Below are 21,106 nucleotides of genomic sequence, written 5' to 3' on the forward strand. Positions count from 1 at the left end.
AATGAAAACCTCCCACATCAAAGCGACATTTTTTTTCTCGATCTCTATTACATTAATTACAGATTCTAGGCGTACATGATCTATTTACATCATAGAGTTTCTATTGTATAACTCTATGATTTACATATATATGTTCTAATTTTTCTCAAAGGACAGTTAAGTATATTTCATGAATCACAAAAAAAACATCTTAATTTTGGAAATCCCATCTTTTAACACAAATATAGCACATTAATAATGGCGCGAAAATGTGGAATTTGGCATGAAGCCAATTAATTGTTCAAACCAATGAAATTAGCTGATTCAACGTCTTCAATCCAATCAAATATCCCCTAACATGTGGTCATGGAACGAACACGACACATATGTAGTCTTGAATGTAAGGTATTTCAAAAAGAGTAAAGGTAACGAGAGTCTGGATAATCAAACCTTTAACGCCATTTGTCATGTGATTGTACGCCAATGGAGTCAATATGGCTTTACTACAGCGAATATTTCATCGAAAGAAAAATAACCGAAGCCCGTTTTTAAGTAGAAGTAATGGAGACCAATCTGTTCAGTAAGTTTTGAGATTGTTTTAATGAAGAAAAATACACCGGTGGGAGAAACTCTAAAAAAAACACGTAAACATGTTATTGTGATCACGAGGTCGAGGGTCATGTGATTACAGTTTCGATGTAAACAAAGATGACTTATTAGGGCAAAGTCTGATTTTATGTTATTCGAATAAAATAATAAAGATTTGGTGATTATTTTTAAGATATTTAGCAATCGCAAGGTAACTCATAGTAGTAGTAACTAGTTTCTCTGTGATAGATCTAGACTCATGAATTAGGCCTATCAACTTTTGATTTAATCACACTACTACTCTACACAGAGACAGACGTACAGTCCGTAGCTTAGTTAACTCACTCTCATATGATCGGCACGTGGTGTCACGAGTTCATCAATTGATTAATATACCTCTCAAAGGTAGTAATGAAGGGTCACCGCGCCTTTTTTTACTATGATTGTTCAGATTATGACACCTTATCACAAGGTGGTGCAGGACATGTGATAGATTATGTTTATACTTGTGTAGTACTAATGATATGGTTGAGTTAAGACCTCTCTTTTTGATCTGATACTGGTACATACATCCTACAAGTCTACTGATCAGAATGGTGCAGATTCTAAGTTCTCATTTTGGGCATCAAAATATATTTGCATCATGGAATATTTGGAAGAACAATAATGGGTAAGGATATGATCACATAGGCCTACATTGCATTATCTTTTCAGATACGATTCAACATGTAATGAAATAATTTGGGTTATTTTGAAAAGGCGAAGACTGCACTATAGAGGAATTGATAATTATAGATTTTTCTGAATTGTTTTGTTGGTTTTATATATTCAGTCAAAGTTGGTTGATTACTTTCAGGAAAGACTTTTGTAAATTTGATAAAGAGAAAATTAGGTTAGTGATTTATAAGGAAGACAGAGGGAGAACACCGTTATATGACTCAACCTGTATAAAACTTATAGAAGATGTATCTCCAGTAAGTAATGATAGGTTATTGTGACAATATTTTCTCAAAGCCAGATGTAGTGCAGGATGATATTGATAGTAATTCCTGCTGCACAATTATAGGTATTAAATTGACGTCTTTTCTATCCATTTATAACAAATCGAAAAATAATGAAACACCGGTCTGGACCTGAAATAGTACAGTGGTGTAACCTATTTTCGTGGATAGAAGGATTCAACACCGAATTTCGTCAAAGTTAGAAAAACGGAATTTTTTTTTATGCCTTTGGTATTTCCTCAAATATTCCTCAAAATAATTAAAATTGGTTTATTTAGATTTTCTTTATGAATCCTTCACTTTGACCAATATTTCATGAGCAACCAACTCGGCAACGGCAGCAGAATGCGTCACCTATTTTCGTGTACAATGTTTGATCTATAAATAAGTCTAGAAAAACACGTTGTATGGATACCCAGTGGTATAATTAACTTCTCTTAGTATTTATCTTTAATATCAATTCATTATAACTAGTGACAATTCCTTCAACGAACCACGATTTTAAAAAAAAATAGTGACTGACAAAATAAGATACGTAGCGTGATATATTGCTAAAAGTCACTGAAACAACATAAGAATATGGTCCACTTTGTGTTCCATTAGAAATTTTCTGCTAACACGGAATCCGCTAGTTGATCACGTGACTTCATTTGTTGGACTACATTCTAGCAGACGACACCTGGAATTCCGATTACTGCTTGGGATTATAAGGAAATTCGGTGACGTTTGGTAATAACTGAAATCCGCCATTATGTATTTGTCAAAGTATACATTAATACATTTTACCTCGCTTGAAACTACTCGATTCATTCTACAAGCTGATATTGTAGAGAAAACCCATGTCTAACAAAACAAGCAAATGCGGAGGTCACACATGTAAATTATTAATCCTTTCCAGAAATCCACGAAAAATAGGTTTCCACGAAATTAGGTTACTTGACTGTATATGTACTAAACTGAAAAGCATGTTGAAATGCTACTGCATATCAATTATTCCCAATGAACATTTGAAATTAATAGATGTTTTATTTCCTACTTATCTCCACCTGATCTTTGCTACTGAGAGGCTGATAGTGTACAGACCCAATATATCTTGATTGAGTTTCAGCTTAGAGTAACTAGATATTAGCTCCACAAAATATCTTTTACTTAGTTATTGTTATGTGTTGATTTCAGGTTCCACCAAGAAGGATCTCTTCAAATAAAACTTATTTTAATCATGGACATAAAGTTTCTAAAGATCCCTCACTGATACAAAAACCACATTCAGAACAGAAATGGAAATATCAAGTAAGCCCTAAACATTGATTTATACATATACCCTTATTATATACTTTTAAGTAAGCATTTAAACTAAAGTTATATCAATGGATTGGGAGTGAAGGTTATAAATAAATTTAGGTTTAATATTTCTTGACTGTATGTTGAATATTTACACTATAATGAACAGGAACTGATATATAATATATAGTTTATGATGCTTAATATATTCATATATTTCTATAACAGAAATTGGGTTCAGATGTAAAAGTTATTGAAGAAATGATGTTTGGTTCAGTAGCTATGGCTTATAAAGGTTCATTATTTAAAGTTCATCACATAAGGTATGGTATTGTCAAGGGTGAATTTTGTTTGCCCATTTATGTGATCTTCAGATGAAGTCGGTGCTGTAACTAAACATTTATCAGGTATTTTCCAAATAATTTTGAACAAGCTAGTTTTCAATGATGTAATGTTAGATACATGTACTGTAGAAAGAATTTGACAAACATATAATATTATCTAGAATGAAATTTTATTTGTTAATCAATATATTTTAGGACACCATCACAACTGATGTTGACTAAAGTTTATATCCCTGAAAAACCTAAAAGGGAGTCTGGATGGTAAGATTTTTTTTTGTAATTAAATACAATGATTTAGATCAAATAATCGAGGTCATTTACACTGTATACTACTGTGTACTTTTTGTATTTCAATAATTTACATTGTCATTAGATTAAAATTTGCTTGTATTCCATTAGTGTGAACTCTGAATATGTAAGATTACAGTAATATCACAAGTTTGAAAAGAACTATAATATGCCAAGATGTGGTATTGTTTCTGATGTTCTGTAGTAGTTATTTTTGTGTATCAGAAGGTTATTTTATGTAATTAAGCTATATAATTGTATTAATTACAGTGAATTAGACTATGATTCGAGTAGTTTACCCAGCAACACAAGTGATTTCTCAGCACCTAAACATATTTCATCTTCCCATAAATCAACTACTTCTATAGGTAATGTTTTCTATTATTCATCTTTTAAGACATATTTACGACTTAAAACTCCAAACCTTTTTTTTTCAAATACCGATAACTTATATTTAGTTATATTGATACTTGAAAGATGGTTTTCCTTATTTTTTAGTGTCAAATTAGACAAACTAATGATTTATCGTAAGCCAATCATAAATGTCCAGAAATGTACAGTCTGGATAAAAAAAAAGACTTTTTGACCTTTCTTGATGGGTCACTCATTGGAATTCTGGTGTTTCTCTTCTAATTTATCTGTTTATGAATGAATTGTGGAGAAGTGAGACTGGTATTTTTCCAAGTCATTAGAACATCTCTACTTTCTATTCATATAAGAATAAGCATTTTCATTTTCATAAATGAAAATAAGGGAACCCATCTTTAAGGACATGGTGTGATTTTATTAATTAACAATATATTCTTCAACGACTGTGAAATGTCTGCAAAAACCACTTGTCAATCTAATAAGACATCAATGGCTAATACAGCAAAATCAATATCAATGATTGTCATAGGATGAAGTCTGTAAATGTTAAGGCCATACAAAATAAATAGTCTGTTTTACAGGCCTTTTTTTTCCAAAATTGAGCGAGAGGGCGAATTTATTATTTATAAGCGCTTTTTTAGATTTTCTACTGGAATTAATCGGAGGGAGAGAAAGCATTTATTATTTATTACCACAAATTTAATGTACAATTAATATTAAGGCAACAATCAGTCATTTTTGGGCCTGTAAAACAGACTATTTATTTTGTATGGCCTAACTGATGATCATGATAATTGCAGCTCAAAGTATGCCAGTTGATGTACCTTCTACTAATGATATATATGGGTCATCATTAGATACTTTAGATGAAGATAGTGGTCTAGCATCATGTAAGTGGTTTTTTATACGCCAACATTATATATTGCATATTGTCGTCTGTCGATCTGTCCGTCCATCTGCAATTGGCTTGTGGAACACAATGGAGACTACACTTTTCATCCGATTTAAATGAAATTGGGTGTGAATATTTTTAATGATGAGATCTTGGAAAATGTTTGAATTTGGCTATCTTTCGATGAACGGTTTTTGAGCTATTGCCATTTACTAAGGAAATGAGCATACAAATTTATTTGTGAACACAATAAAGAGTACAGTTTTTGTCCTATCTAAATGAAATTTGGTGTGATCATTTAAATTTAATGATGAGATCTTGGTCAAGTTTGAATTGGACAATTTTGGATCAACAGAATTTGAATTATTACCCTTGACAGCAAAATTTGTTGGCTTGTGAACTTGATAGAGGTGACAGTTTATGCTAGAATTTTATTAGATTTTGTGTGTTTGATTAAATCAACAATATCTTGCACAAATTAGATTTTTGGTATGATTTGCCACAGATAGGTGACCGCCCTTGATATACTGAAAATGTATCAGGAAAGTGGGCGTATCTTGCTAGGAAACCACTTGTTATTTCTGTGGTCAAATATTAAGATGACTGAATTTTTTTGTAGTCTAATGTTGCAGTGATTACTGTTCTTGACTAAACTCTTTAGTGTCTTAAGGCGTGTTTTTTTTTTACTGTTTTCCATAATTAAAATATTTTGGTTATAGTATATACCAAATAACTTACATCGAGATTCTAGTGTTATATACTGTTTTACATAATTAGAATACTGAGTTTGTAGTTAATATTATACAACTTACATCGAGATTCTAGTGTTTTATACTGTTTTTCATAATTAGGATACTGAGTTTGTAGTATATATCATATAACTTACATCGAGATTCTAATTCTAGTGTTTTATACTGTTTTTCAAAATTAGAATACTGAGTTTGTAGTTAATATTATACAACTTACATCAAGATTCTAGTGTTTTATACTGTTTTTCATAATTAGGATACTGAGTTTGTAGTTAATATTATACAACTTACATCGAGATTCTAGTGTTTTATACTGTTTTTCATAATTAGGATACTGAGTTTGTAGTTAATATTATACAACTTACATCAAGATTCTAGTGTTTTATACTGTTTTTCATAATTAGGATACTGAGTTTGTAGTTAATATTATACAACTTACATCAAGATTCTAGTGTTTTATACTGTTTTTCATAATTAGAATACTGAGTTTGTAGTTAATATTATACAACTTACATCGAGATTCTAGTGTTTTATACTGTTTTTTATAATTAGGATACTGAGTTTGTAGTATATATCATATAACTTACATCGAGATTCTAATTCTAGTGTTTTATACTGTTTTTCAAAATTAGGATACTGAGTTTGTAGTTAATATTATACAACTTACATCAAGATTCTAGTGTTTTATACTGTTGTTCATAATTAGGATACTGAGTTTGTAGTTAATATTATACAACTTACATCGAGATTCTAGTGTTTTATACTGTTTTTCAAAATTAGGATACTGAGTTTGTAGTTAATATTATACAACTTACATCAAGATTCTAGTGTTTTATACTGTTTTTCAAAATTAGGATACTGAGTTTGTAGTTAATATTATACAACTTACATCGAGATTCTAGTGTTTTATACTGTTTTTCATAATTAGGATACTGAGTTTGTAGTTAATATTATACAACTTACATCAAGATTCTAGTGTTTTATACTGTTTTTCATAATTAGGATACTGAGTTTGTAGTTAATATTATACAACTTACATCGAGATTCTAGTGTTTTATACTGTTTTTCATAATTAGGATACTGAGTGTGTAGTTAATATTATACAACTTACATCGAGATTCTAGTGTTTTATACTGTTTTTCATAATTAGGATACTGAGTTTGTAGTTAATATTATACAACTTACATCAAGATTCTAGTGTTTTATACTGTTTTTCATAATTAGGATACTGAGTTTGTAGTTAATATTATATAACTTACATCGAGATTCTAGTGTTTTATACTTTTTTTTTATAATTAGGATACTGAGTTTGCAGTATATATCATATAACTTACATGTAAGTTATATGATATATACTGCAACCTATAAAAAGTTGCGAAAACTTCGGATATTAATGAGGAGCTAATCAACATATTTCTCCATTTGTGCTTATTTACTAAAAAGGCCTAGACTCCCAGCCGTAATAATAGGCACTCAGAATGCAGTATTGTGGATTTGGCTAAAATTGGTATAGACCAATTGCTTATGTTTATAATTATTAACATGTACAATTGTTTACTATAGTTACTTCTAGTGGAAGTTTATCTGCTCCTTTCCCGTCACCTAGCAACAACAGTGGAAGCAGTTATAATAGCTTACATAGGCGCTGGATGAGAACACAAACTACATCATTGGGTAGAAAATCTACAGAATATAAAATGTTAGATGTAAGTACTTTTATTTACTTTTTATCCAGTTAATTAGTTAGTAACAGTCTGTTGTGTTTCAAAGCAGTTTAAAGATATAACTTTTTTTGAAGGAAATAAGTATTTGAAGGTCATGGTTTGCCATTTTCAGGAAATGATAATTAGTAAATAGTAAATAGTTTTCGGAGGTACTAGAAATGTACGGAAATTGCAAGATTCGTTCAAAAATATCTCAAACTAAGAATTTCACTATCTATATCTATATAAGAGCTTAGGCCTTTACTATATGTGGCAATCTAAAAAAAAGACGTGTCGTGATTTTAACTTTCAAACACATGTATTTATAGGCTTAAATTTCAATGGTGAACTGTGAGCACTATCACAAAAAAATATGTTTCTTAGAGTAGAGTATGTTCAGTCAAAAGGTTAGTGAACCATGTCTTTTTAAAAGACTAGCAACCTCAATCCAGGATTCTTCACGAAATCTAAAGGCTTATTATAGATATTAACTTCACTTATGCTCTTTTTTTTTATCAGAAAAATCTACATGTCACAAAGAAAAGTAAGGTTGGAATAGCTGTACTTATAGAAACACCAGATGAAAAGGATGAAGAGGCTCACAGGTATGCTTTATACAATGATTTATATAATGACTTTACAATGAAAATATTGTAAATATATCATACTACTATTTCTTTATTCAAAATATTGACGTAAACATTTTATTTTTCAGATTATTTCAAGAGTTTTTCTTCTCCCATATTACTTTATTTGAAAGTCATATAAATAAACTACAGAGTGTGGTTACTAAGGCTTATTTTGATGCTAGAAATTTTGTACCATTGGTGATGGAGGTAAGAATATTTAGACATCCATATAGTGTTAAAAAGAATTGTAAAATTGTTTGTGTCAAATGTGTACTTTCATTGGTACTGGTGAGTCTAAGTCTTCCATATTGCTATAATAATACCTTGCAAGTCATGAAATTGTTTGAATACAGCTTGAGGTTGACATCTGATATGTATGCACTGATAAACATCCTGTAATCTGATCTTGTTTCAGGCACTAGAAGTGTTACGGAACAGTATATATGATTTATACATGGCACCACGCCTGTCAGAACCAGTCTGGTTAAATATGATGTCTTATAGTACCAATAGATATGCTTTATGTAAAGATTTTATGAATGACTTTATGTCTTTAGCTGCTAAATATGACAATAAAAATACCAAATTGTAAGTAGTCTATTCTATATTGCTCAAGAACTTTACATTTCATTGAATACTTAACTATTGTGTAATATATTCAATATCTACATGATATATTACCCATAAGTGATAAAATATGGCTTGAAATATAACTGTATGTTTGAATTTTTGTCTTTCAGTTTTGTGTCAACATTGATATCAGCAGTGTTAACACATCACTTAGCATGGGTTCCAACTGTTACTCCAGCTGGTGGTACTCTATCTTCTACGTATGAAGAAAAACATTCAGCAAAATGGGTTTGTATTATCCACATTGTTCCCAAATATATTATTTAAACAGATAGTTAAGGTTTCATCTTATAATCTGAAAGAGTTTTGTTTCAGTTACTTGTAGTGTTTTCAGAATGAGAATCAAATTTTGCTTTTACCTGCAATAACTAATATCACAATATAGATTACTTCTCAAGACAAATTTTTACTTTATCCTTAAAGTTATTATTGCTCTAAGATTCTTGTGGCAGCTGTGTTAAAAATCATGGTGTAATAATTTTGTACATGATACAGATCTGTTTTGCAATGATTATTTATTTTTCAGTTAAATGATTTAGCTAAAGTTCATCCTTACAATCCCCTATGGGCACAATTAGGGTAAGTTGAACATATTGTTACAATTTTTTTGTAATGTTCAGCAAAATATTTTTCTTTCTGATTGATATGGTTTAGATTCATATGTGTAAAAAAACAATTATTGAAAGTATTTCATTTTCATTTTTCAGTGATTTATATGGTGCAATAGGAAATCCATTAAAAGTAGCACGAACTATAGTTGTGGGGAAAAATACAGACTTGGTGAAAAAGTTTCTTGTCATATTAAGTTATTTTATACGATGTAGTGATATCCATGAATGTGTTGATAGTAACAGTTTAAAAAGCTTTATATCTGATATTAAATATGATTCTCCTCCTACGCCCTCTGGTGGATCAGGAATTTTAACGCCAGCTGAAGATTCTAATTCAAATTGTAGCTCTAGTCTTGTTTCTACCAGTCATAGACTTCTGACTAGTACGCCAAGTTTAGATTTGAGTAGTTTAGAGAATGTTACCAATGAGGTAGATATGTTTGAAGTTAAGGATAAAAACAATCAGTCAGTTATTGATAATCTTAGTGATCCTTATAAAGAAAATTTACCAGCCAGTGATCTCAATTCTTGTGATAGTGGTTTACAGTGTAGTGTTTCCGCTTTAAAAGTGAATGAAAACAGTAGAATAGAAAATGTTCAACTTGTGAATAGATCAGTGAGTAGGGAAGTTTCTATAGAAGATATTAATTTAATTAGCTCCTCAAATAAACTTAAATCAAAACTATCTCAACAGTTGGAATCCGAAAAAACATTGAGTAAAAAGGAAATCAAGAAACTCTTCCTAAAAGAAGGTAGTAATAGTATGTTTGAGGAATATTTTGATGCAGGAATAGAAACTAAAACTATTGATGAGGTGGCAGAAGGTGATCGTGTTATACAACTCCCTCTTGTGTCACCCAGCTGTGCTGAATTAGACTCTATTAATTTTAAAAAAGACAAGAAAGTGGTATCAAGACATAATAGTGTTGACAGAAGTAAACTTAGTAGACCAACTTCTCTAGTTCCAGGCAGGTGTAGGTAAGAGAATTTTATGTTATCTTTTTTACCTCTTACTCTTGCAAGCATGGGTTCAAAGTTGAGAGGTATAATTGATAATAATGAAGATAAGAGAGATGAAAAGGGCAATGGTAATGGCTGAAAATGTAGTTGACATCTATTCCTTTTTTACACTGAAATTCCTTGTACTAATAATAATGATAATACGTGTATTTCAGGTCTGTAACTCCAACTGAATTGAGTAGAAGACGACATCTATCATCTGCTGGCAGTGTAGAATTTGATCCTTTTGATCCTGTTGTTGATTGTAAAGAAATACCTCTTCCTGGGTAGGTATTAAACCTTTTCAAACATAATAATATAAATAACATCATAAGAGTATGAAACACAATAAAAATGGTGACTTCAAAATTATTAGATTATGATTCTCTTTCAGACAAGATGTTGAACTTACATCAAGAAGTGTTCATGGCTTAGAGAGAAATTTTGGTAGAAGTTTATTGGGTGGTATATCTGATCATTATTTATCAGACTTTGTACTACATGGTACTAAAGATACCAATCTATATAGTAAATTATTACATGATTTACAGCTAGATGTACAACAATCTGTTATTGATGAAGAAATATCAGAAACTGTTTGTATTATAGCTGATGTTGATAATTGGTAAGTAGAAATATTAAACATATTATTAATCTAAATTAACGGTTACTCTTGTCAAGCTAGTCCAGTCCAAAATTAATTCTATTGACTTTTATCCCCATTCACCAAATTTTTACCAGAATATTAAGACATATTTTAATTTTTAAGTTTTTGTAAGAAAAATAATTGTTTTATAAAAATATTATTGTGACTACCTGACTAATTCTGATTAAATATTATGTTTTGCTAGGAATGTAGAAATAGCCAGTAGTAATTTGATAGAGAAGTATCCTACAGGCAGTACACCTTGTGTAGCTTCACAGATAGTCTGTAATCTGGTAGAATCAGTTCTTGATTTATGGAAATTAAAAATGAGTCCTGAATTTGTATGTGTATATTAATTCTTATTTTGTAATATTGAGTGGTAAATCTATAAACACTAGCTCAGTGAGCATGTGAAGGCTTCGGTCTTATACTCGGCAATAAGGCTTTTAGTTTTACAAAGAAAACATTAAATGTAATATCCTGTGTTTTCAAGCCAGTTGTTTTGTCCCATATATTTTTTTAGAGATCATGCTGTACTTCCTGATATTCTTAAAGGGTTTCTCCATTTTGGGGAGTACAATTGGAAGAAACAAATGGTTCAGAAAAGGAAGTTTTCATGAAAAGGCAACCTCATTACACCATGATGGTTTTGTGTCTTGTACATAGGGTCACTTAAAGAATCCAATATGAATATTGTGAATATTTTAGTGTATGATGCATCTGGAAGATAGATTACAAGAAATATATTTTAAAAGTTTAATGGTAGCTGAATATAGGGTTGGTGTAGAGAGAACAAATGTCAAAGATTTAACTACAACGTTAGGGTAAGGACAAGTAGTGCTCATTATTTCTTGTGTAAATGAGCATAACATTCTGCCAAGAAAAGGTTAGAAAAACTAGTTAAAACAATGCCTGGAAAGGCAAATCACAATTATATGCAGACCAATTTTTTGTTATATGCCATTTGTTTTCTATTATTTCTCTTTGTACTTAATAATAGAAATTTTGTTCACAATTTTTTACCATCACAATTGACCTATTGTGCTTTTTTACTTTTAGATTTGATTTAAGTGATTATCATTTATTGATGGCAGTAGCAGCAACACATTCACCTCATTTGATATTACAGCCAACAACTCTGTGAACTCAGTTCAAAATATCTAGAAAACCTCTTCCAGAATTTGTTGAAATAATTTCTTTTAAAATTTTAATCATTGTGATAGGCTGATTTTCAGCCATTCTGTGAAATGTAGTCAAAAGAGTAAATCCTGTTAGAAGATGATTTATGTATTAGCATTAAATGTAAATGTAAAATGGAGTGTGTTATAAGAATAGATCTGATATGGGGATATTTATTTATATTTATTGTGGTCTATCACAGGTCTGAAATTCAATAACTGTTCATTGTTTCTTTTTTGTGTTTAATTAATGTTCTGTCTATCTGCATTTCTTTGTTTTGTCTGTTATCTTATTCTCTTTCTAAAGGAGTGATGTTAAACTTATAGGTATATATAATTTTCTTGCATAATTTATTATTTGTCATTTATATATTGTTACATGTTAAAAATCATTATCAATGCAATATTGAAAGAGAAACAAGGAGATTGAACTCTTATACATATGTAATGAATATTATGGTATTTGTTACTCAAACTTTACAAATGGGCTTCCTTGCAGTCTTCATGTTCAATTTATCTGATAATTTTTATTTATCACTTAAAATAGATTTATCTCCCTTGTTTCTCATTTCTCTCCTATCCAAGTGTCTTCAATGAGGTTTTGTTTTCTGATAGAATTGGCCATAATGTGATTAAGTAACGTATATCTTGTCGTTTTATGTAAGGGTTGGATTGTTTGAAAGATTATTTAGACTTTCACCTAAATAATTGAGCAAAGTTATCTATGACTATCTGGTACAATGCAAAACACATGCACTCTACTTTAATAAGGTGTAAGTAGTCTTGAAATTACATAGACTGCAGAAGAAATGATTGGAAAATCTATTATAGAGATTGTCAGATATTATAAATAATTCGTGAATCTAAAGTCATATTACAAAACAAAAAGCATTCATAGAGTTAATTCTGATGATTAGGAATCTAATTTGATTATGGTTAATTTAAAGAATATTGTCAACTTGCCAATGACCATCTTTAGTTTCATTCTTTTTCTGGTATCTTAATGTTAGTCCAGCTAAAATACATGATAATATGTCAAATAATGTGTACCATTGTTAATTTATTAAAATATTTGAAAAATTAACCCGTTTTTTTTTTGTCAAAACATGACAGTTTTTTTTCCTCAAATCTTCAGATCTAAAGTAAATTACACTATAATTTAAAAAGTAGGTAGATCTGTAACAGATTCCTCTACTGAAACATTTTCAAGAAAAAAAATAACTAGAACAGCTACTTTCAAAGTATTTGAAAACAGGGTTTTGGTGAGTGACTCTGAAGAAGTCTTTTTCCACATAATTCCTAAGCAAGATAGCTTGCCAGGCAAGGTAATATACACCCACTACCAGCTGTCAGAAATAATAATAATCTTTAGTGGCTTAATAATAAATTTTCAAATAATCTTAAAATCATCTATAAGTCAAGGTGAAAATCTTCAACAGTTCATAAAGTTATCAAATTCAAACATGAACAATGTTTCATAGCTGTACACACAAGGGCAATAACTCTGAAACTGTTCATCCGATTATTACCAATTTCTAACTTGACCAAGATCTCATCATGCATATCTAGTTCCATCAAGATTGGATAAAAACTGTCTCTATCATGCCTGCGAACCGAATTTGACAAGTTTTTAATCAGTCAAGGGCTATAACTCCAAAACCTTTCATCCGATTGTTACCAATTACAAACTGGACTGAGATTTCATCAACATATACATGCATACCTAGTTTCATCAAGGTACATGTAGGTGTATAAAAATACCAGCATATAAATGAAGTTTTGAAAAACTTATTGAATTCGTTTTGTTGTAATTTTAGGCAAGGTAGTAGTTTCTAGTTGAGAATCTTCTGTAGGTGTTCTAATACTGAACACTATGGGTATATTAATCAGGTTAGGGTTGTTTTCCTGTAGATATTTCACCCATGTCATCACAGAGTTTTTGGAAGCAGTACCAGTTATACACATTCCTAATATTGTACCATCCTCTTGTTCATGTATCCCAATTTCATTAGTTATCATAGTTGATTGTTCTTCCTCGAATATTGTTTCCCATTCAAATAGTTCTAAATGGTAAAGAGGAATTGTTTAATAGTATTTAATAGTCCTTCTATGAGAAGTAAATACATGTATTGTGGAAGAATTAATATATTGTATGTACATATAATTATCTAGAATTTATTTCTTCTGAATGCCTGTTTGAGAAAATCTTACCAATTACATTATGGGTAAGGGTTTTAGGGCTACTTTCACAGTCTGTTAACTATTTAAGAATAGAAAATGTAGACCTACCTTGGTCTGCTTCTGCCTTTTTCCTTTCAAAATTTATAGGCTGAGGATCAGCTCTGAGTACAAAATACTGCTGACTAATATGTCTCAACCAAGTAGTGTAATAGCCTTCAACAAACAATGGTTTACTAATGGGATGTTTTGATATTAATTCCTGTTGATCAGGACTCATTGCACTAGCAATAAAGGTATTTTGAGTTGCCTCTTCTTCCTTATCATGTGTCTGCAAAAGATACATGATAATACAATATACCAAATTTAACCAACCACATATTCACTAACTATCCACCTGAACATCTGAAAATATAAAAAGTTTCATAAAAAAATAAATCCTCACCTCCCAAACAGTTATTTTATTGTGATAATCTATACACATTCTGTTTAAAGCTAGTTTAGCTAATTCTATTCTACAATCAGGAAAAGTATCTGGTACAGGGTAAGGATTGGCATTTTTTATCTTGGGTAGCCAATATGCCATTCGTTGATATTTTCTGAAGACATGAGATGTTTCACCAAATCTATCATACAGCAGGTCTCCAAATTGTTGATCTGGTATAATGCCTGTAATTATGTAAAAGATTTGATATTGTGGTGAATATTACAGCATCTAAGCTTAATTCACAACCAACATCAGACCAAATCTCATCAGAGTCAAATTTCACTCATCCGATGACAATTCATCTGGCCAAGATGCCATTTGACATTTCACCTTAATGAGTTGATTGAGCCGAGTAAATTGAATTAGTGTGATTAAAGGGATAAGAAACTGACAGAAATCAATCAAGCTTTGTGAAATTATAATGCTCTGCATTTATACAAAAAAGTAAAGTGGGATCCAAACATTCAAAAATTTCAAAAGTGAAAGAAACTTACCATTTCGTTCCATCTGTTCCATAATATCAATCCCACATTGCTGTTGTTTCGGATAATGCATCATTTCACTCTGCCACGAAGATAATGGCTTCATTTTATCTTTTGGAAAAACTGATATTAAAACTTTATATGACATCAAATCTCTATGTGCATCATACTTTTTCATCTGTTTTAAGGCTGAGTTAATAAATTCCACACTACCCCTTCTATACAGTGACTCTTTCTTTAAATATATATCTACAGCCTTTCGAAAGTCTTTTTTATCCACTTTATCTTGTTTATTTGCTATTTCATCAAACACACTCAGAGACTCAAACTTTTGAATTTTGTTCACATCTGAAGATTCCCTATCACAGGCTTTGATTGTAAAATGAAGCTCTCTTCCATTCAAGATATAGTTAAGAGGCAAGTTTCTGCAACTGCAAACTTTTTCCTGATTTCGCCATATAGAGGATAGTAATCTGCTTACATTCATCTTGATGTCTGAAAAAAAAATAGAGTTGATATAATTATTGTTCATCAACTTAGAATTCTAAGTCTTTGAGGATTGCATCTGAAAATTGAATTATTTTGTTACATTACTATGGATTCACCTACCGGTACCGAACTAGACTCAAACATCTGCCTTTATTCCAGCCCTTGGACATGGACAGTGTTGTCGGCTGGTGTAGAGACAGAAAAACTAGGCCTGATTTTCCTCATTTCCATAGGAGTTTTAAACTTATTCATTCAAATCGGATCCTCAAACCCAAATATTTTTCGGAAAGATGGATATTTGTCCTGTTCAGCAATATATCATTCATTATTTCCCTTAACCATTTAGGTCACGGATGTGGTTCAGAATTTAGACATTTAAGTCTGAGTGCTCATACAAAAGTTCAAGGGGTCACAGGGTCACATGATACTAACAAAATGATAGTGATGCTCAACACTTGCGCGACCTCCGCATTAGTTTGTTTTGATAAACATGGGTTTTCTGTACAATATCAGCTAGTAGAATGAATTCAGTAGTTTCAAGCAAGGTAAAATGTATTAATGTATACTTTGACAAATACAAAATGGCTGATTTCATTTATTACCAAACCATTTTTTATCGGCCCAATTTTCTTATAATCCCAAGCGGTAATCGGAATTCCAAGTGTAGTCTGCTAGAATGTAGTCCAACGAATGAAGTCACGTGATCAACTAGCGGATTCTGTGTCAGCAGAAAATTTCTATGGAACACAAAGTGGACCATATTCTTATGTTGTTTCAGTGACTTTAAGCAATAAATCACGCTACGTATCTTATTTTGTCAGTCACTATTTTTTTTTAAAACCGTGGTTCTTTGAAGGAATTGTCACTAGTTATAATGAATTGATATTATTGATAAATATTAAGAGAAGTTAATTATACCCCGGTATCCATACAACGTGTTTTTCTAGACTTATTTATAGATCAAACATTGTACACGGAAATAGGTGACGTATTCTGCCGCTCATGAGTTGGTTGCTCATGAAATATGGGTCAAAGTGAAGGATTCATAAAGAAAATCGAAATAAACCAATTTTAATTATTTTGTAGAATATCTGAGGAAACATCTAAGACCTAAAAAAATTTTTTTATTTTTTTTACTTTGACGAAATTCGGTGTTGAATCCTTATATCCACGAAAATAGGTTACACCACTGTAATATCGTTACGACGTTATGTAAGATTGGAAGTCTTATTTAGTCAGTAGCAACATAGATTATAGTTAAAGAACTGTATACTCATACTGTATACATACATAGAATTCTAATATGCCATAATAAATTATGGTGGCAGTAATTCAGGGCAATCAAGTAAATCAAGGCTTACATTTTACAAAATATTTTTCTAGGCTATATAAAAAAATTCGTCATCATCCAAATGATAACTTATTGACAAGTTAATACCAAACACGCCTTAAGACACTAAAGAGTTTAGTCAAGAACAGTAATCACTGCAACATTAGACTACAAAAAAATTCAGTCATCTTAATATTTGACCACAGAAATAACAAGTGGTTGCCTAGCAAGATACGCCCACTTTCCTGATACATTTTCAGTATATCAATGGCAGTCACCTATCTGTGTCAAATCATACCAAAAATCTAATTTGTGCAAGATATTGTTGATTTAAACAAAGACACAGTATTTAATAAAATTCTGACATAAACTGTCACCTCTATCGCCAACAAATTTTGATGAGTTTTTACTAAGTCATGGGCAATAACTCAAATTCTGTTGATCGAAAAATTCAAACTTGACTAAGATTTCATCATTATCAAATTTCCTTTAAATCGGATGAAAACTGTACTCTCTATCGTGTTCACAAACAAATTTTGAAGCGTTTTTCATACGTCAAGGGCAATAACTCAAAAACCGTTCATCGAAAAATTGTGAATATCGAACCTGTCCAAGATCTCATCAATATAAATGATCACACTAAATTTCATTCGAATCAGATGAAAACTGTAGTCTCTATCGCGTTCACAAACTAGTTGTGGACGGACGGACCGACCAACGGACGGACATGGGTGACGACAATATACGTCCACATTATAATGTGGGCGTATGAAAAGTGTGCTTATATAGTATAGTATAGTGTTCAGAACATCTGTATATCACAAATCAAAAAATCATCTTATATCTGGCGAATTTTGTCAAACTTTTTCAAGCAAATTGGTTATCAGCACTGAGTAGAGATAACTACGAAAGCCGGGTCAGGACTTCCAACTTCCGACTTCATAGATTTTCCCCCAGCAAGCTGGTAATTAAGCCTACGCTTTTGTGATCATATCCAATGTGGCCAGTCAACACGATAGAAGTCACAGTTGTCATCTCAATAAAATTTGGTTAAATTTATATCTAAGAGTCCTTAAGCACGTTCAAATTAAGGTATGATTCAACAGAGGATAACAGAGTTTCACAACTGGTCCGCTATGCTAGAGCTTGTTCTCTTTATAAAGGCTTTCTGGCAAGAGGTCGCATATTAACCGTGAAATTACTGAAACAGGAATACTTGACACAACAAGTGGTTGCCTAGCAAGATACGCCCACTTTCCTGATCCATTTTCAGTGTATCAAGGGCGGTCACCAATCTGTGTCAAATCATACCAAAAATCTCATTTGTGCAAGATATAGTTGATTTAATCAAACACAAAATATTCAATAAAATTTCTGACATAAACTATCGCTTTAACAAGCCAACGAATTTTGATGCGTTTTTACTAAGTAATGGGCAATGACTCAAATTCCGTTCATCGAAAGATCGTCAAATTTGAATTTGTCCAAGAATTCATTAATATAAATGATCACACCAAATTTCATTAAAATCAGATAACACGCCAATTGTGGATCGACGGACGGACAGAAGTTACGACAATATACGACCACATTATATGTCATGGTGTACCATGAATATCGAACTTGTCCAAAATCTCATCTATATATAAATGATCACACCAAATTTCATTCGAATCAGATGAAAACTGTAGTCTCTATTGCGTTCACAAGTCAATTTCAATTCGTTTAGGCTAAGTCAAGGGCAATAACTCAAAAGCCATTCATCGAAAAATCGTGAATATCGAACTTGTCCAAGATCTCATCAATATAAATGATCACACCAAATTTCATTCGAATCAGATGAAAACTGTAGTCTTAATTACCAGCTCGCTGGAGGAAAAAAATTGGAAGTCCGAAGTAAAAACTTGGAAATCGGAAGTCGGAAGTGAAAAAAAACCTGGAAGTCGGAAGTAGAAAGTGAAAAAAAAAAACTTGGAAGTCGAAAGTTGGAAGTCCTGGCCCGGCTTTCGTAGATAACAGAATATAATGAAGTGTATGTGAAATGAACAGATTATAGCCTTTTTTAAAGAAAAAAAAAATTCATTATATATATATGGGTAGTTTGAAAATATTTACTACTGATTGATGCATTTTGTGGATATTTTCAAAAACTCTGAAACAATCTATAGGCCTATCTCTTTTTTATTTGTATGAATTAATTAACCTAACCCTGCCTGTCTCCTAATATGTTAAAGTACGCGCCTCGAAACAAAAAGCGCATTGACAAGCAAGATATATATACGCCCGCTTATTCAATTCATTTTCAGTGTTGCAACACGTGTTAAAAAGTTCGAGTTTTCGACCTCCCCGCCACATTCCAAATGTCGCTGGTTTGTTGGGGGTGGACCCCCAGAAAAGAGGTTGGCCCTAGTTTGGCCCCATCACTTTCATTTTTTTTATCATTCTACATAGTGATAAAATGACCTGTGGCCCCCCTCGAACATTTTGTGACCCCTGCTCTTCCCCTCATCTGATGTTCCTAGAAAAGTCACTGGTCATCTCTCCATAATGGAGGTGGTTTAAGAGTTTCCATTCAACCAGATAGCAATGACAAATGGTAACCTTACTCAGAGAACGCACCAAGGAATGGTATTTCAACCCCCTTCCATTAACTGTATTATTATTTTTTACCGCTGTTTTGAAGTCGGATCAAGGTATGTGAAACTCAAGAATTAGTCATTTCTTATTGTCGGTAGGTTAATCTAATCCAATTGACTTTTGTATATAAAAAGTCACTGTTTAGAAAATATAATATTATCAGCTGGTGTGGGACGTAGTTAAATTGATTTCCTATGTATTTATTACTTTAGTTAAATTCTATTATTGATATTCTTTTATGGTATTCTTTTGTTATAAAGTCAGGAACCTTTTATTCGAAGTGATACTTTTATTTGTCAATTGTTAAGTGGTCAACAGTCCTTTAATCTCTGTACCGACCGGAACTTATTAATTAGCAATTAGCAATTACTGATATTTAAACATTTCACTACATGTACATAGAGTATTTCAATTCAGTATATAGGCTATAACTATTTGATATGATAATGATAATGTTGACATTACAAGAAAAGACTTGGTAACTCAACCTTACTTGATCGTAAAGAGGTTTTCTATAATTTTATGTGTATAGAGGCCAGTACATTCCTGGGAGCTGCGGTGGCTCAGTGAGTTAGACGCTTGCTCGCTTACCTGAAGGTCCAGGGTTCAATCCCGGCATAGGTCGAGATAATACCTTCGGATTTTTCAACCCGGTTTTCCCCTGTCAGTGATGCAGGTACGAGGGACTGATATGGAAAAAGCGTCTAGTCGTTCGGATGGGACAATAAACCGAGTCCCCGTGTGCTACAGGCTGTGCACGTTAAAGATCCCTCGACAGTTGGAAATCGAAAAGAGCAGGCTAATGCCGCTGTCCTGGCAAAATTTCGCTCATTGCACCCTGCATGGCGTTGCCCGTTTTCATTAGCCCACATGGTGCAGAAAAGTAGGACGTAAAACTCCATTCATATCATTTTTTGTCAGTACATTCCTATCATCAATTTGCACCATTTCAATTTCAGACTCAAATCCACTAAAACTAAGCGTTTGATGATGTCACCAATCACGAAACGGGCTTCATCACATGCATAACGTCTCTCGCGATTAGGCATCAAACACTTAGATTTAGTCGAATTACAGAAACCACAGATGTCTAATTGAAAATTGGATTGGTGCAAATTCATATCAGAGTCCCGGATACACATATTTTCTTTTTAGAAAACCTCTTTGAAATCCCTTTAATAATATGTTATCATTATTAATATTCCATGGCTAGTGCATCATTATTATTAGAGTGTCTATGGCTGATGCTACATTATGTCTATGGCTTATGATACATTACTGTTAATATGCCTATCTCAATTGTAACATTATTATACTCTATGGATATTTCTTTGGCTGATGCTACTTTACTTTTAATATGTCTGTGGCCAATGTAACATTATTATTAGAATGTCTATGACTAATATAACATTATTATTAGAATGTCTATGACTAATGTAACGTTATGATTAGAATGTCTATGACTAATATAACATTATTATTAGAATGTCTATGACTAATGTAACATTATTATTAGAATGTCTATGACTAATATAACATTATTATTAGAATGTCTATGACTAATGTAACGTTATGATTAGAATGTCTCTTACTAATGTAACATTGTTATTAGAATG

At 31.6% G+C, this 21,106-nt stretch overlaps 2 protein-coding genes across 2 annotated transcripts; one reads left to right on the forward strand and one right to left on the reverse strand.

Moving 5' to 3' along the window:
- The first annotated feature begins 455 nt into the window (after positions 1-455).
- Positions 456-12,969, forward strand: LOTGIDRAFT_236112 (hypothetical protein). Its single transcript, XM_009066310.1, has 19 exons — positions 456-559; positions 1,424-1,541; positions 2,745-2,858; positions 3,078-3,172; positions 3,389-3,454; positions 3,752-3,849; positions 4,651-4,740; positions 7,055-7,197; positions 7,714-7,799; positions 7,910-8,030; positions 8,239-8,411; positions 8,564-8,681; positions 8,980-9,032; positions 9,161-10,042; positions 10,240-10,350; positions 10,458-10,688; positions 10,915-11,050; positions 11,418-11,533; positions 11,769-12,969. The coding sequence occupies exons 1-19, from the start codon at positions 474-476 to the stop codon at positions 11,851-11,853; spliced, it is 2,922 nt and encodes a 973-aa protein (XP_009064558.1). The 5' UTR covers positions 456-473; the 3' UTR covers positions 11,854-12,969.
- A 784-nt stretch (positions 12,970-13,753) lies between these two features.
- On the reverse strand, positions 13,754-15,323 carry LOTGIDRAFT_94819 (hypothetical protein; the record flags this gene model as incomplete). Its single annotated transcript, XM_009066311.1, has 4 exons — positions 13,754-13,950; positions 14,177-14,396; positions 14,511-14,734; positions 15,047-15,323. Coding segments are annotated over 4 exons (918 nt in total), but the record flags the coding sequence as incomplete, so codon positions are not given.
- Between the last annotated feature and the right edge of the window lie 5,783 nt (positions 15,324-21,106).

The sequence above is a fragment of the Lottia gigantea genome (assembly GCF_000327385.1).
Source record: "Lottia gigantea unplaced genomic scaffold LOTGIsca_75, whole genome shotgun sequence".
Lineage (NCBI taxonomy): Eukaryota > Metazoa > Mollusca > Gastropoda > Lottiidae > Lottia > Lottia gigantea.

Bases quoted from the DNA above. Each gene is read 5' to 3' on its own strand.
- LOTGIDRAFT_236112 (XM_009066310.1), top strand. From the start codon at position 474: ATGGCTTTACTACAGCGAATATTTCATCGAAAGAAAAATAACCGAAGC. The intron at 4,741-7,054 runs GTAAGTGGTTTT...TGTTTACTATAG, and splicing joins AGATAGTGGTCTAGCATCAT to TTACTTCTAGTGGAAGTTTA. The intron at 11,051-11,417 runs GTATGTGTATAT...TGAATATTTTAG, and splicing joins TAAAAATGAGTCCTGAATTT to TGTATGATGCATCTGGAAGA.